Genomic DNA, 16,947 nt, shown 5'->3' on the forward strand with positions numbered 1-16,947 from the left:
ATGAAGGGAAGATCTTCTTTGCTCCAACTTACAAGTACTCACACAACTCTGATTCCTACGCTGGAGAGACTGTAAAATCTAAGAAAAAGAGGCGAACCCCAGCATGGTTTGTATCCTTCCCATTTTTCCTTCGCATTTAAAAACAAATAATGGCATAAAAGAATTTGATGACACATCAAATCAGCATTTTCTTGATTTCTAGATTTATGGACTTCAGGTGTGATAGAATATTGTGGCGTGGAGATGGGATTGAGCAGTTATCTTATATTCGGGGAGAATCCAGATTTTCAGATCATAGACCTGTATGTGCTGTATTTGCTGTAGAGGTGGAGATGAAGAACAAGCAAGCAAAGTTTAGGAAGGGCTTTTCATGCACAGGCTCAAGATTGGGCTTTGAAGACTGTATACCTATGAGGCATAGCTTTTATGACTCACCTCAATTGTAATATCTGGTAGATTTTTAGGTTCTTGGGAAATTGTAAGGCAAAAGCTTCGTATGATATACTCCTACAAGCATAAGTTGATAGTCAATGATCCAATGTAAAGAATAGATTAAAAGATACTTGGGAATATTTATCATCCAAATATGTGACCAAGTAAAAACAAACCTTCAAAGATTAAAGCGAATAACAAAGCAAGAAACTTATGAAGTAGGAGAAAAAGGTACACAAAATATGTAATAAAGAAAGAGAAACACCAACAGTGTAACACTAAAATAAGTCTTGCAGCACAGGGCTGTAATATGACCAGAAGCTGAAAATGACCACTTGTACTTAATGATATGACAAATCCCAAATCGAAGTTGCATTTTCTTGTGGAACTGGACTTTCTTCTGATGGAATCAAATTTAAGTCCATGTTTCCATATGCATCATGATCCAAAGGAAGCTGTCCAATTTCATCATGATACGTATCCATCCAATCATGTTGGCTGGTCACCCCATGATGATCATCATTAACCATTACTTGATCTGCTGTGAACAATACTTGTCCTTCAGGAAATGGTTGATGGTAGATTGAAAGACCAACCGGAAATGAATTAGATTCTTGAGATTTAATGTCTGCATCATTCTTTTCACCATCACTCTTGCGGTAAATGCATGTTTTTTCATGCTCAGACCTAGAATTCTTGTCTGAAAATCCAGAACTTAGATTACTTTGTGGACAATCAGAGTTCTGGCAAGCAAGCAAACTATCCAAAATCACCTCACATTCAAACATGCACTTCCTTTTCTCACTTGCTGCTACACTTGCCAAATTAAGGCCCTCCTCCTTTTCCTTTTCTTGATCATCTTGCTCGGATGGTGAAATCTTCAGTGCTTTCTCAGTCAATTTCGAAAGGGCTTCCTCTTGATCAACAATTCTGGACCAAGTAGAAGTATCTCTGGCTGTCATTTTATCTTGCAAGCATTTAGACTGCCTCACCAACCTCCTCAATCGGTTAAAATCTGGAGCCATATGCTTAATATATAACAGAAGCCAAAACGCTCACCTTCCATGCCTTTTTAAGGTCATGAGGCTTCTTATACGGTGGTGCGCCTTGTTCTTGCGCCATCCCCTGATCACCCCACCAGAGTTCCTTCCCGGTAGGCCACCACGGCGGTGGCAAACCATTCTCTAACGGAAACCGCCGCTGGGGAGGAACGCAGTGTTGCATAAGAGCTGAAAGAAGTGAGCCTAAAATAGTATCTGGTATACCTTGAAGAAGATACAAAAGCGAATTTGGATCAACTCCACCTTCTTGAATAATTTTAGGCAAGAATTCGGCTATGGCAACTGGAGCCATTTGATCAAACTTGACCTTACCTTTCCACCATTCGCGCAAACTGTCAGATGAGCCAGTCATAGCTTTGCCCTTCTCTGGAACAATCCCATCAACAAACCCTTGAGCATTGCAGACTTCCATAATCTTCACCATATACTTAAGAATTGAATCTTGAGCTCTTGACATTTTCTTCCTTCTTGACATATCTTCTTTAGCTTGGGATTCAGCTAGCAGCCTTTCATTTTCCATCATCCTTTTCAGCTTTTCCATCGTCAGCCGATCCTTCCACATCCGTTTCTTGAGATCATCATAGCTAATCTCTTCAACTTCATCTTCCTCTTGATCAATTTCTGCGTTTGCTGGGCTGAGAGGATCATCCTCTTCTTCATGAAACTCTACCATGTTTGAAATATTTTTGAGTTAATGAACAATTACATGTGTGATTGAAATAGATGCATGTATCGAGAAAAGGGTTTTAGCTGGATGCATAAATATTGATGAACTATGGCGGTGAATACTGACCTAATGTTGCAGTGTCGGCCACGAATTGAAGGGGTAGAAGACAAATTGGCTCTCCAAGATTTGAAAGGAAAGTTTGTACATAGTTTGATTTCAGAACTTCAGGAAGTGAGGTGAGCAGTTGATGAAATTGAGGAATGTGATGCAAGTGTTAACGTATCCTACGACAATGTTAATTTTCAGCCTGCATGCATATATGGGACACATGGTTTTGGTGCTTACTCAGACCAATTAACTAAGCTCAAACGTCCGCCTCATAAGTATCACTACCGTCTCTTCCAAGATTAATGTGGATAACTCCATTCATATAGAAATGATTGCAAGAAACAGGAACGGTTGCGCTGGCAATCGTAGACGTGATTCAGATTTGCGATTCAGATTGAGCCACGTTATTTGATCTGATTTAAACAGTTTATTTTAAAAAGATTTTTTTTTAAAAAAAGCAATTTTAGGGTCCAAAATTTGATGCTGGAGCTATTTCTCAAGGTTAGGGACAAAGCAAATCACCCATTTATTGTATGTATCTAACCCCCGCATGAAAACTGGTAACATCGCCGGTGATGTACAGAGCGGGTGAAAAGACTTGAGTAGTGGCTTTACCCCATGGACTACAAGCTCAATAGCCCAAGTTAAAATTGGGCTAGGCTCAATGAAGCTCATTTGTTGATGACAAGATGATTTCTTTTTTCCCCTTCTTCAATTAAGACAGAACAACATGCAAGAAATTATCAACAAGAAGTCCGCAAGACCAGATTTACTGTTAGGGACATTAACTGAGTCTATTGTTAAAATAACTCTTCTTCTAAAATATACACCCAAAGTAATCTAATTTTAAAAATTATTATCTTTATAATTCTTTTTTTGCCACATAGGTTGCATGGATGGCAGAATAGAAATAGAGGCACACTCTATCTTTCTTTTTTATCTAATCTCTATCCTGATTCTCTCTCTGAACTTTTTTCTTTAGTTATTTTTTTTCTTGTCAAAAGTAATTCTAAAAAGCCAATATTTATATTAATAGAATCTAAAACTTCACTATCATTCCTGATATTGTATTCGTGGATGAAAATATTCTTCCCGAATTGATAATCTTAAGGTAAATGAAGATTATTCCCTTATCTTTTCTATTGTGTAGTTTTTGGAATATTCCTATAGCTTTCAAAAAAAATTTGAAAACTAATTATTTAACAAATGATTTCTCATATTGTGTGTTTGATAAAATATCCAAGAGGAAAACTACATAACAACATAGATTCACGCTCAATATGTTTGATTTCTACCACATATACGATCATGTTCATTTGTAGTGCTCCTCTATCACATGACCAAATAATCTCATATACTTAATATATTTTTGCACATTTATTCAACATCAATTGATGGTTTGTGTTACTTTTGAGCAACTTGAGCATTATCTTAATTACATTAGTAGATTTCTTTTGCATTGCATGAAATTTACTAGTCTCAATTTCAATCTAATCTACTAGTAGTTCTTGTATCTAGTGGTATTATAAATAACATGTAAATGATGACCTTGCTAATTATTGACAAATACTGGTAGTTCTTGTCTTAGATAGCATGACAATATTTGCTTAATTAATGATTTTTTTAATTTTGTGTAGGTGGTGCTGCTGAATTTTGTAGCAATGGCTGGTAGAAATGTTACTATATATTTTTTTATTGTAATGGTAGGATGACAACTAGCATACATGGTCTTAGTTACGAGGGTGTTACTCCAAAAGCCATTCGAGTAAGTTATAAAATACCATGAACTCATGGACAAGATATATGTTATCACTGGCTATGAAAAACATCAAGTTGCAATAAAAAAAACTTCTAACTTGTGATAGCTCTTTGTTTTCCTCATTCCCTATATATGATTTGCAGTGATCAAATAGAACTTACCCATTTTGGAGATAGGATCAATGAAGTGCTCGAATTTAGCATTATTGAAGTGCCTGAACATAGGATTAGTGGATTGCCTAATGACATTCTTGTATTCATTTCCTATTTGCTAACACTTAAGGAAGTTTCAAGAGTGTGGGTTCAAATATTTCAAAATTGCTTGCAATTGGCAATGATTATGAGACACATTTATTGATTGCAAATTTATTGTAATTATACCATGATAGTTTTTTCAGTTCAGAATATCTTGTTTTTTAGTTCTTTGCATAAGATATGGATGTTGAGAACTTTATTGCATTTTTAAAATTTAATTTAAAAAATCTTATTTTTGTCATTTTTTCCCTTACAACATGACTTTTTCCAGTAGTAGGATGCCATTTGCCTTTTTATACTACTTGATTGCTTCTATAGTAATTTGGTAGACTTGAAAATTTCAGTATGATTACTTTTTGTAAAAGTTCTTTTCAAGGAGTAGGAAGCATAACATAAACAAATCTGATAACTTTGAAATTTTTGTAACTTTTTCTTGTTGTTACTTACAATTTTCGTTGCAATTTTTGTATTTTTCAAATTTATTTTTGAAAAAATATATGAAATAGATTTGATACATTTTTAAAAAAGTGCAGAGACCAATAATAGCAAGATCAATAATGGTAGAATTTATTTTAAATAATTATAAGGAAATTATCAAAGTTACGCAATCTTCTTGTGTTTTTATAATAAAAAAGTTCAAATTTTTAGTTCATGTTGGAAACTATAGACGAGATTACAGCTTTCCTTTCTTGTTATCCTACATGGCAATCAGGGTAATTAGGTGGAAAAAATAACATCATTATGGAAATAAAATTTGAAAGTGAATCATATTGGAAATATTTTTTAGATAGAGTGCTATTTTGACAAAAAACTCAACATTAACTAGGTAACTGTGCAGTTTCTAATTTGACTCTCAAGTCCTTTTTCCACACGTGGAGTTTCAAACTTGTCTCGAGTAGTATCTTATTCCACAATATTTCTTGGGATAAGTCTTGATTTGGGGCTCTAAAGTAGACAAAAAAGTGTGGATCCAACCCTTAAAAATGAACTAGTTCCGATCGAGCACTCCAAACTGGAAATTTAATTCCAAATGAGCTCTTTTCATCCATTCACAGTTTGGTCCAGTGATAAATTCAAATCCTACCAATTATTTAGGGACTTGAAACTATTAATCTCTCATGTAAATTAGTTTAAAAAAAAAGAAAGAAAGATAGAACAGATCTCTTCCAGTATAAATTTGGTGGATTTAAGTTCAAATCAGAATATAGTTTAGCTCATTCTAGACGAAGGTTAATTTCTTCAAAGTCCCTGAATTATTGCTAGAGTTTTGCTTTACTACTAAAGTTTGGTTAAAATTATTGGCCAAACGTGAATTGATGGAATGGCTTATCTGAAACGAGATTTCCAGTTTCAAAGGCTTAATTGAGACTCGAACACTTTGGAAGGCCAACTCGAAAGTCACCCCATGTCTAATGGCTGATCTTCTCCACGACAAGAAACCAGCAATACACTTCCCCTTCCAATCTACATGCCAAAACGTTGATTGTGAAATTCGAATTGCCACAGAGATTATCTTGGCCAGCCAAAATTTCCTGGCACTTCATGAATATCAGATTTTTCTTTCTTTTCTTTTTTCATTGGTTGGAAGAAATGTCTTGGCAATTCAGAACAGCATTAAGCATCTAATGCCTGATGGCAACTACTTTGACAGCAGTCACATTGATCGGCTATTGTTCCTTAAACTTAAAGCTGATTGACATCAAGGAGAGTCGTCAATATTTTTTTTCCCCCCTTGAATTCTTTCCTTTTATGGGTGGGTGTTTGAGCACTTAGAGCCAAATATTCTTGCCATTGACATCAAACAAAAAAGGTCAGCTGGGAATTTATCAAAAGCAAAAGTGGGTGGAAAAACAGCAACATACACAAAACTACGTACCGTTGAAACTTTGAGGCTTCTAGCATATGTTTTATTATTTATTCTTTCACCTACTCATAGTTTTCATCATATTATTCCCACTTTTTTGGTTACTGGCTTCTTTACTAAAGTAAATATTATTCCTTGGATTGTGACAAATTGATTGGGACGTCAAAGGGTCAATCTCCACCTTTGCTTCACCTTATAAATTGTGGTCTCCCAAAATGGAGAACAGCACATTTGGAAAATACACTACTAGTCTTCAAAAAAATCTCTTAGATCATGGCAAGTTCATTTCAAGGCTGTAGGAAGTATCAAGTGGACTGTGAATGCCTAAATGCTTTTTTCACTGGTATATATGTCTCATTCTTTGGCCATTTTTTTCTCCTTTTTTTTTAATACATTTTAAAGTAAAAGACACAAGTCAACTCCCTCTAGACCACTAATCTATGGTGGGATTGCTCTAACAATTGTAGAGGAACAATCGTTCGGACATTAACTTGCAGGAAGACCTTAACTAGACATAGCTAGCTTCATCTTGGATTCATTTCATTGAAAAACAGAAAAATGTAACTAAGAAGGTTTCGTACTTTGCAGGCAATTGTGCACTTAAACGAAAGCTCGTGGAGATCCTCACAAGTCGAACCATGCAAGAAATGGAACTTATTCGGCAAACGTATTCAGCTGTCTATAACCAAGATATTCTTCATGCTTTATCTAACGTTCGAAGAAACGATCCTTTTGCTGTAAGAATCTTTCCTAGTACAAATTAATAATATGGTAGCTAATGATATTGTATGTGCCATGTTTTATTCTTCGATCTTTTTTTTGTCTATTTATAAATTGCAGAATATGGTTTATCTTCGCATAAATGAGCCACAAGAGCGTGATGCAGAGCTGACGAGGGATTCATTGTTTGGAGGGAATAAGGTGAACCTCAATGTTCTGATTGAGTTACTGTGCACTCGATCTTCTAGCCAACTTTCTTCAATCAAGCAAGCCTACTGCAACCGTTATGGTTCCAACATTGAGCAAGATGTTTCCCAGAAAATTTCTGGCAACTTCAAAGAGGTATTATGCATTAGGTTATTAAAAGTGCTGCTAGATTTAGGTTGGAGAGGACCTGGTTAGTCAACAATTTATCCTTCCAATTGCATGACAAAATTATAGAAATATTTACAACATTGGTAGATATGAACGTCGTAACAAATGTACACACTAACACAAGAATTATGCACAGCAATTATCCGGCCAAATTTTTTTTAAAAAAAATTAAATTAGGGAATTTGTCATGGAATGTTAAAAAAAGAATAAAACACGGTAAAAAAAACCCATTTGTGTAAAATCTGCTCATCGCTCCCATGTGAAGTAAAAAATTTGCAATTTCTATATCTCAAACCAATTATTACTAAGGGACAACAACACCAATCGTCCCTCACATTTTACTAATGTCAAATTCTGATCCCTCACGTGCAAAATAATAATGTATCTTAATCCTTCACAAATTCAGAACGGACCTTTTTTAATCTCTAAATATACCCTCTATCTCATTATAAATGTTATGTTGTCATTTTATTGATGTTTCAAAATAAGATTCGTTATTTCAAATTTAAAATATACTTTCTAATTTTACGATTTAAAAAAGTAGCTTTTTAAAATCTAAATACATATTTAACGAGAAAAATTTTGAATTCAAAAGATACGTGTAAACTCATCAGAGTCACCTTATCCAGATATGATGATTATAAAATGTTTTCATAAAAAGTTAGATGTCAAAAAAAAAATTCTAATATTGTGATAGAAGGAGTACATTTTTTGCCTTAATTTTGCCCAAAAAAGTTCACGTGCTTGAATCTTAAAGTCAAAATTGACTGCTCACATAATTATTACCAAATCCAATCTAAAGAAACCAATTTAGATATGTGTCAAACCTATTACCACTGGCTAAATGTTCGCTCGTCAATTTTAAGTCATAATGTAAAATTAGTGTTATACTCCTCTAATTGCTCCACACCTCTAATTGCTCCAATATGGTGGAAATAGAGTTAGTAGCATTTTTTGCAATTAATCATATAATTTTAAACTTCAATATATGCTTGCCTGCAGAATAAAAATTCATGAATACTAACAACCCGCTTTCATATATTTTTTTTGGGAGTATTTCAGATTCTTCTGGCAGCACTAAAATCAAGCAACAAAAGTGCAAGCAGAGTTGATATCAGCATGGCCATGTGTGATGCCAAGACACTTTACGAAGCTGTGGAGAGTGGAAGTTCGGTTGACTGGAAGACCATCATGTCCACTTTCAGCAGTAGAAATGCAGAACAAATCAAAGCCATATTACTCTCTTACAAAGAACTCTACGGCCATGAATTTTCCAAATTTCTCAAGTCCAATAAGTGTGGAAATTTTGGCAAAGACCTCAGGTTTGTGGTCAGGGGAATTCAATCTCCTGCAAAGTTTTTCTCCAGGCAACTAAGAGGAGCAATGCAGAGGGGTGATACTAAAGAGGTCATGGCTAGAATAGTAGTCACGAGATTGGATGATGATATCAAAGAAATAAACAATGTTTTTGCAGCTAAAACTGGGTGGTCTCTAGGAAATCTCGTTAAAAGGGAGTTCAAGGATTCTGGAAGCCAAAGAAATAGTAGTAATGTATTGATGGCAGAATTTCTTCTGGCCTTGCTAAAGTATACTTGACCAACTCTCCACTTGGTATTATTTCCTCTTTCTTTCTTTCTTTTTCTTATGTTTTTTCAGGGTTGTTTCCGTAGGTGGGTTTTGTGGGGATTGTGAAACCAATAGTAGTGTATCAGAGTTGTAATAAAACTGAAATCTGTTTCCATCCAATTTTCTCTAATCTTTTATTCACGCAAATCAGCAACTCATTTTTTCTTGTTCTTATAAACTACCTACCCATATAGGGTTACTTTTTTTTTTTACACCTCTACAAAAATGGATGTGGGATCTGACATTTTTATACCTATAAAAAACGATCACGTACGAGTCATGTGATAAATTTAGATTAAAAAATAGTTCGAAACTTAAGTTGAGACTAAATTTTACTGATTTGAATTTGTAATTGACAAAAAATTAATATTTTAAAAGTTAAAAACGAAAATTTCATTTTAAAAAATATGAGAGAATATAAAATATAAAATTAAATTAGTATAAATTATTTTTAAAAAAAATAGCTGACTCACAGAGTGTATATCAAATTAATCAAATGGTGCATGAAACAATAGCCGACCAGTACCCATCCCCATTTTGGGCTATGATAAAACCAAACCCAAACCCCATTGAAGGAGCAGAAATGCATTCAAGGCACACGCTAGCTAGCCTTATTTGTTCTCAAAGGTGATGTTCGATCAAGAAATAAGACAATGCAACATGAATCCTGCCAAGAGTAACCATGAAAAGAGCCAGCTGCTGAAGTCCTTATCCGCTGAGTGATTTGAACATTGGATACCCAAAAAAGTCGTAATCTAATAAAATCCTTTGGTCAAAAAATAAAAGAAAAATGGCAACTTATCAACTCAACCTGTGGCTGTGGATAATTTTGACCGGCGAGTGGAATCAAACACTTCCTAGAAGCCGCGGCGGCTACAGTTTAATTATTCTGGTATTCAGCATGGCTGGCCACCGGGCTGCTGGGCCTCAAGGCAGGGTGTTAGGATACAGGTGTACGCAGGAAATTTATTAATTTGGGTTTGTTTGGAAAGAGTAATTTGAAATAATTATTATAACACTTTTTGTAATGCAATGTATGTTAGATAAAAAGGTGGTTGAGAATATAAAAAGATAGGTTGAAAAATGTATTTATGATGCAAACGAAATATTATTTGAAAAAATTTGATATTTAGTGTTCACAATTGATATTAATCTGGTTTTATGTACGGGAAATGTTAATAACACTTCTTAATCTTAATGTAAAGATGACAATTACATAATCTTTTTTTTGTGTGTGTTACATAACAGTTTATTTCATTGTGCAATTTGACCAATACTGTTATATAGACTGGTACTCTCTTTTTATTTAATAGGAGATTTTAAATTTATAACCTTCTACGTATAATTTTTTTCTATCTTATCATCGAATCCAACCCTATAGACTCATACTTATTCACCAATAATCAAATATATATATATATATATATATATATATATATATATGTTTTTAACTACAGTTCAAACCAATTATTAGATGCGATATACGCTTGGCAGTTAGATATTACGATACAGAAGGATGGGTAAAATTGTGTAAGGTGCGACTGTGTATTTTTATTATAGTTGATAGATGTTTTGGTGTGTACTTATATTACTGTGTGAATTTTGCTTTTTTTTTTTTTTTACTTCATTGGCACCAACTACTGTGGGAAGTACAACCCTTTATGGCAAAATACTCTAAGAAATACAATAACTAGACAAAAGCACACTAAAACCAGATGTTATGTACAAAGTACATGATAGCTTGTGTTCTAGGCCATTTGCTTCTTCATCCAAGACTTATCAAAATACAAATGCATGAACTATTTTGAAGGTGAAAATAATTGTAATGTATTTGCATTGCTTTGGATAAATAAATACGATCAGATTGGTGGGTAGGTCGTTCATGAGCTTTGATTTGCTTCTAATTTATTATTATTATTATCGCTTTATGTCTGTTGTTAAGCGATGAGCTTTGGTTGTCTTTTCAATCGCTTTTATATGTGAAAAAATGTGCCAACCATTGCATCAATCATTTCCAATTTCCCACTTTCCAGCGAAGACCTTATCGCTTTGAGGGAGCAAAAGAACGGCTGATAGCAATTTTTTTTATCACCTTCTTTTTCTAGTGAAATTCAGGCAGCAAAACAATTTCATTAATGGAAAGAAAGTACACCAATTTAGCACGTTCAAGGAAACATAAGCCAAAAGATAAACCAAAATATGCATATTCCCAGAAGTATAAAATATGCATGTTCCCTGGAGTATAATAAAAATATATAAACCAAAAGATTTTCTTTCTTGTCTAAAATTTGCTAAATTCCAAAGGCAATAAGCATCTCCTTTTCTTTTTTTCTTTTCTTAATGTGGGTGCAAGGAAAACATATATATATACTTCTGGGGAAAACAATAGCAGCCTCCATTGACTCGATTTCTACGTCGACCCACGTGGCGCATGTAATGGTTTCCAACTTGCATTTAACAATGCAAAATCCATAATTGACGTTTAAATAATTAGGCCTTGTTTGGATTGCGGTTTTTCGTCGGAAAATTACGTCATTTTTCATAATCACATTTCCCTATTACCTTTTTTCCTCACATACATCAAATCGCTACAGTAATTTTTCCATGAAAAATCATGAAAAATGCAATCCAAACACAACCTTAGTTGTTTTTGCTCCCCTATAAGTATCAATCTTCATTAGCCTTTGGATCAGCACTGCATTCTACCGAACAAAAACATGGCATCATTTCACTGCTCATTCACCAAACTAGCATTTCTTCTTTTCTTCATCCCAACCTTTTCTTTCCTTGCTCAGGCTTCTGTTCCTGACAATGAAACTTTCCAATATGTCAATGAAGGTGAATTTGGGGAGTACATTGTTGAATATGGTGCTGATTATCGTGTTCTTGATGTGTTTAACTCCCCTTTTCAACTTTGCTTCTATAACACCACTCCCAATGCATACACTCTTGCCTTGCGTATGGGCACGGTCCGATCAGAGTCGCTCATGCGCTGGGTTTGGGAGGCGAATCGGGGTAACCCCGTCCGAGAGAATGCCACCCTCACATTCGGGAAGGACGGCAACCTGGTGTTGGCGGATTCCGATGGCCGCGTTGCATGGCAGACCGGAACAGCCAACCAAGGGGTGGTAGGTTTCAAGCTGTTGCCTGACGGAAACATGGTCCTCCATGATTCCAAGGGTAATTTTATCTGGCAAAGTTTTGATTCGCCGACCGACACCCTCTTAGTGGGCCAGGCCCTAAAGCTAGGAGGCCCGACTAAGCTCGTAAGCCGGGCTTCTGTAGAGGAGAATATTAATGGGCCATATAGCTTGGTGTTGGACCCTAAAAAGTTTGCTTTGTACTACCAAAGTAAGAATTCTCCACGACCCATGCTCTATTATGATCTAAACACTTTGCTTTCTGTCAAGGGAAATTTAGAGTCCGTGAAGTTCACAAGCAATCCGGAGACAGAGGAAGCTTTTGCTTATGAGATAACATTCGAGTATCAGATAGTGAATTCTTCAAGTGGTGGAAACCGGATCTTGTCAAGGCCCAAATACAACAGCACTTTGACATACCTTAGATTGGGAATTGATGGGAGTTTGAAGGCCTACACGTTCTATCCCAAAGTGGATTATGGAGCATGGGAGGAGACCTACACTTTGTTCACTAGAGACGATGGTGGAGAATGCCAACTGCCATCAAGATGTGGTAATTTTGGGCTTTGTGAGGATAGCCAATGTGTTGCCTGTCCATTGCCTAGTGGGCTGTTGGGTTGGAGTAAGGATTGTGATTCCCCCAAGCTAACGTCTTGCAGTGCTAAAGATTTCCAGTACTATAAGTTGGAAGGAGTCAACCATTTCCTAAGCACATATACAAGAGGAGATGGACCAATCAAGGAGGATGATTGTGCAAAGAAATGCACCAGTGATTGCAAGTGCTTGGGGTATTTCTATCACCTAGATACATCAAGGTGCTGGATTGCTTATGAGTTGAAGACCCTGACTAGAGTTGCAAATTCAACACATGTGGGGTACATTAAAGCCCCTGTTGACCTGAAACAAATGCAAGTTTCTTACAGTATCGGAGCATGAATCATGTTCATGCCTTGTAAGGTAGTAATAAATGGAGGTCTTCCTACCCATGATAACAACCAAAGATAAGGATAGAAGTCTTCCTTTCTCAAGTTATTCTGAAGCCTCTCAATTCTTTGATAAAGGCTTCACGAGTAAAAATGTCTGTACGGTTTGATCCTTCAATGCTGTAGTTCAGAAACTAGAGTCTTGGTTAAGAGTTTCAGCGTTGTGTTTTCTTTGCTAAATATTGTCTGTGCTCAAGAATTTAAAACTTGCCGAGTTCAAATTGTTCTGTCCAAGAATTTTCATCGTTGTAATCTTTCACGATCCAAACTTGCCGAGTATTGTTCTAAGAAACTATTTCAGAAAGTTGAAATTTTTTTTACAAAATTAAACAAAACTTCTTCTGCTAAACAAGAAGGAATGGAAACAGCAGTTGATCGCATTCACGAATTCTTGCAGTTGATCGCATGAAATTCTGCCACAGTAGCAATTTCCACTAAATCTAGAACCATACATGACGATTTCTTTAGTCCTAAGGCCATTGGAATTATGGATTAAACTTATTGATCGTTGAAAATGGTATCTGATGAATATTTGATTTGAGATAATAAAGTAACGCCAAAACTTACAAATAGTAAAAAATTTAACCAGTTTCTACAGAAGATTTCCATGATGATATCTTTAGCTAAGCAAGGGTTTGGTGCTGAATTTCCGTCCATAATCAGCGGATTTGTGATCAGATTTCAGACCATAAGATAATATAGTGACAGCACCAATTAAGATAAATTGCAATTCCGACAGGAATACGAATACAAGCTAATATTTGCGAGGGAACTTGATTTCCCTGCCTTTCCATTTTGGGCTCTAAGCACCCGAGATAGAAGGTGTAGGCCCAAATTAATGGGTTGAAGATAACGTCACAATTTTGGAATGGGCTCGTCCACTCTGTTTGTTGTGTTTATGTAATGTTGCACAAGTTCGAAACAGCCAATGAATGACTGGATATTTATAGGTAGCAAAATGAGTCCAATTAATTAATCCGGATCTGTCCACTTTGTTTGCTTTCCTTGACTATCTCTGAATTTTTTCAGATGAGTACCAGTGTTTAACTGATTTCACCAAGGTTCATATATATTCATAATGATTATTTAAACTTTTAAGACTTAATTACACTTTATCAAAAAATTAACACTAAAGACTTCTTATCGAGTACCCAAAGTCTGTCTTAATTTTTTTATATGAAAAATCGTACTTTAAGCGACGTACATACAACTAATAGATAGTTACAAAATAGAAGAAGATGGCCCACCTCTTGATTTTTAAGAGTTTCATGTCCGTATCTATCATTTAAACATATTTTTGGACGGGAGATTATTTAAAATATTATTTGGAATAATTACTGTAACATTTTTGTGATATGATAAATGTCAGATAAAAAAATATGTTGGAAATTATGTTTGTGATCATTATTTGGCTATCCAAACACACTTATTGTGATTTTTTTAAATAGTTAGTGTAGATGAACTCTTTTTCACACGTGTGTATCTCCCTAGGAGAAAGCCACTGAAGGCAGCCATATATAGTGGCAATTTAAGTAGAAAACAAGGATTGAATCCAATACCACCAAGACTTCGATGCTTGATAGCGACCACCGGACCAAAAGGCTTTTGCTTACTGCTAAGTGCAAGGTGAAATATTGAGATGCTGGTTTACGCGACACTAGGACAGTGAGAGGAAAAAAAAAGGGAATAACAATTAACAAGTGAAGTGGTGTCATTATCTTAAGTTATTTAAAGGCTTGATTACATATTGTTCCTAGGAATTCCCCCGCCCTGTTACCCACTAATTCCCCGCTCTCATCCTGCTCCACGCTCCATTCCCCCCCCCCCCTCCCCACCCGCCACCACCCCATCTTTTCTAGGGGGGTTAATAAAAATTTATCATATAATTTCACTATAGTCAAATTTTAGTAAATAATCACATACAAAAATATTAACACATCACCAAATTATTATTCATTATAATTTTACAATTAAAACCCATAACAACAATCAAACAAAAGTTATTTGAATGCAATCCAACAAGATAAACAAATACAACTAAAATAGTCAAGTTTTCACTTTTGACACAAATACAATCACTAAGTCATTATTTTTTTGAGAAAAAAATGTTATTGTGTTAAGTGTAATTAGGAATTTAGTATAAATGTACTAGTAAATTTAGTATAACTAATTAACAATTTTCATTAGTAGACATGTATAATTATTAGTATAATTGATAATATCAATTATATTACATATACTAATCTACATTATATAATACATATAACTAATATTATTATTATTATAAGTTTGTAACTTATTACATTAAATATTATATATAATTATATACATATATATTAATTTTTTTTAACAGGTGACGGACCCCTGTCCTCTGCCCTGTTTTCACACAGGGGGAAAAATTTCTCTCCTGCCCCGTCACATTAGCCTCCCGCAAGCACCCGCCCCAATTGTCATCCCTAATTGTTCCCTATAATTAGGCATCAATAGCAAATCACTTTCTATATTCACCAATCTACAAGTTGCCTTCTTATTACTATTAATCATATGTATGTTACCAGCAAACAATATAATTATATCCCTCATTGTGAAAAATTGTCTTATAAGCCTTTTCATTTTTCTTCCTTTTCTTCTTCTTTTCTTTATTATGTTTGGATCTTGTTACTCCTTCGAATTTTTTAATGATATATAATTTTTGACAATAATATGCTGAATATTTCTTTTTATGACTAAATATTTAGCGTCGTTTTCTTATAAAAATATTTAATTATCCTAAATCATTAGCAAAAATTAAAAGTAGTCTATCTTTATCAAAGATAATTAAATTAAGTTATATATTTATCAAAACTTTCTTATTAATATTAAAAAATAGAGATACATATTTACTATACATATTGTTTTTTTTTTCTTGGTTATCCTTATTAAGAATTTTTTAAGGCTTAATCTATATATAATTATTTCATTATGTAAAGTATTAGATTATCATATGTTATTTTAAGAAACTAAGCGCGGTTCATCTTTGATAAAAATATTTTGTTCTTTTGTTTAACAACATTTGATATATCATAACATTTAAATAATAAGAATGGCTCATATAAATAGAAAATACTTAGATTTTGTAATAAAATATATTTATTTTAATTTCTAATAATAACTTATGAAATTATATATATTTTGTAAGAAATTATATATATTTATCCATAAAATAAAAGTTTTCAACAAATTATTATCAAAATTTATACGCAGCAATAGAAACGGAGGATGTAGAAAAAGAAATTTAAACATAATTGTAAAAAATTAGAAGAAGAATAAAGAGAAAAAGAAGGGGTTGTCTCCTCACCTACGTGACCTCCACTACAAAATACAAATTGCAGCCAGCAAAAAAGCAACAGCAACAGCAATACCCACAGACAAAAGCCAAAGGCCATGACCCTGGTTTTTCTCCATCAAATAATAATGGGTAAAAAACAAAAAAGTCCATTGTATTAAATTTAATATACAGAAAACCTCTCATAATTTCAAAACGTATAAAATGATACATCATATTTCGAATTAAATTATAAAGGTGACGGAATCTGTTAAAATTAATAAAAATGACTTATTGGAAAATTTTTTTTATATCTAATTTTTAACAAATATATATATTATACTCCTTAACCCCCAACTCTCTCTCTCCATAGAATGAAAACAAATGATTTTGTTGAACTGTCTTTTGCTTAATTATATTAGGACATTTTTGTTATTTCGTCTATTCCTGTTAAGTTTAACGAATTCCGTCATCTTTATAATTTTGTTCAAAGTATAAGGTATCATTTTGTACGTTTTAAAACTATGAAGAGTTTTTCTATATATTAAATTTATCACATAAAACTTTTTTGTTTTTTAGCCAATAATAATACTAAAACAAAATGGGATCCAAAAAATCAAAAGAGTGGACCAAAGGAGGCCTGATTTATGGGAG

General features: G+C 34.0%; 3 protein-coding genes across 3 annotated transcripts; 2 read left to right on the forward strand and 1 right to left on the reverse strand.

Annotated features, from left to right (window-relative positions):
* Positions 1 to 773: 773 nt before the first annotated feature.
* LOC113776755 (putative ETHYLENE INSENSITIVE 3-like 4 protein) lies at positions 774 to 2,166 on the reverse strand. Its single transcript, XM_027321819.1, is given in 2 exon segments — positions 774 to 1,466; positions 1,468 to 2,166. Coding segments are annotated over 2 exon segments (1,392 nt in total).
* A 4,224-nt stretch (positions 2,167 to 6,390) lies between these two features.
* Positions 6,391 to 8,948, forward strand: LOC113778631 (annexin D7-like). Its single transcript, XM_027324093.1, has 4 exons — positions 6,391 to 6,488; positions 6,734 to 6,882; positions 6,986 to 7,207; positions 8,303 to 8,948. The coding sequence occupies exons 1-4, from the start codon at positions 6,419 to 6,421 to the stop codon at positions 8,834 to 8,836; spliced, it is 975 nt and encodes a 324-aa protein (XP_027179894.1). The 5' UTR covers positions 6,391 to 6,418; the 3' UTR covers positions 8,837 to 8,948.
* A 2,575-nt stretch (positions 8,949 to 11,523) lies between these two features.
* LOC113778133 (epidermis-specific secreted glycoprotein EP1-like) lies at positions 11,524 to 13,169 on the forward strand. Its single transcript, XM_027323418.1, has one exon. It carries the CDS (start codon positions 11,584 to 11,586, stop codon positions 12,940 to 12,942), a length of 1,359 nt encoding a protein of 452 aa, XP_027179219.1. The 5' UTR covers positions 11,524 to 11,583; the 3' UTR covers positions 12,943 to 13,169.
* The last annotated feature ends 3,778 nt before the right edge of the window (positions 13,170 to 16,947 follow it).

Source organism: Coffea eugenioides, chromosome 7 (genome assembly GCF_003713205.1).
Source record: "Coffea eugenioides isolate CCC68of chromosome 7, Ceug_1.0, whole genome shotgun sequence".
Taxonomy (NCBI): domain Eukaryota; kingdom Viridiplantae; phylum Streptophyta; class Magnoliopsida; order Gentianales; family Rubiaceae; genus Coffea; species Coffea eugenioides.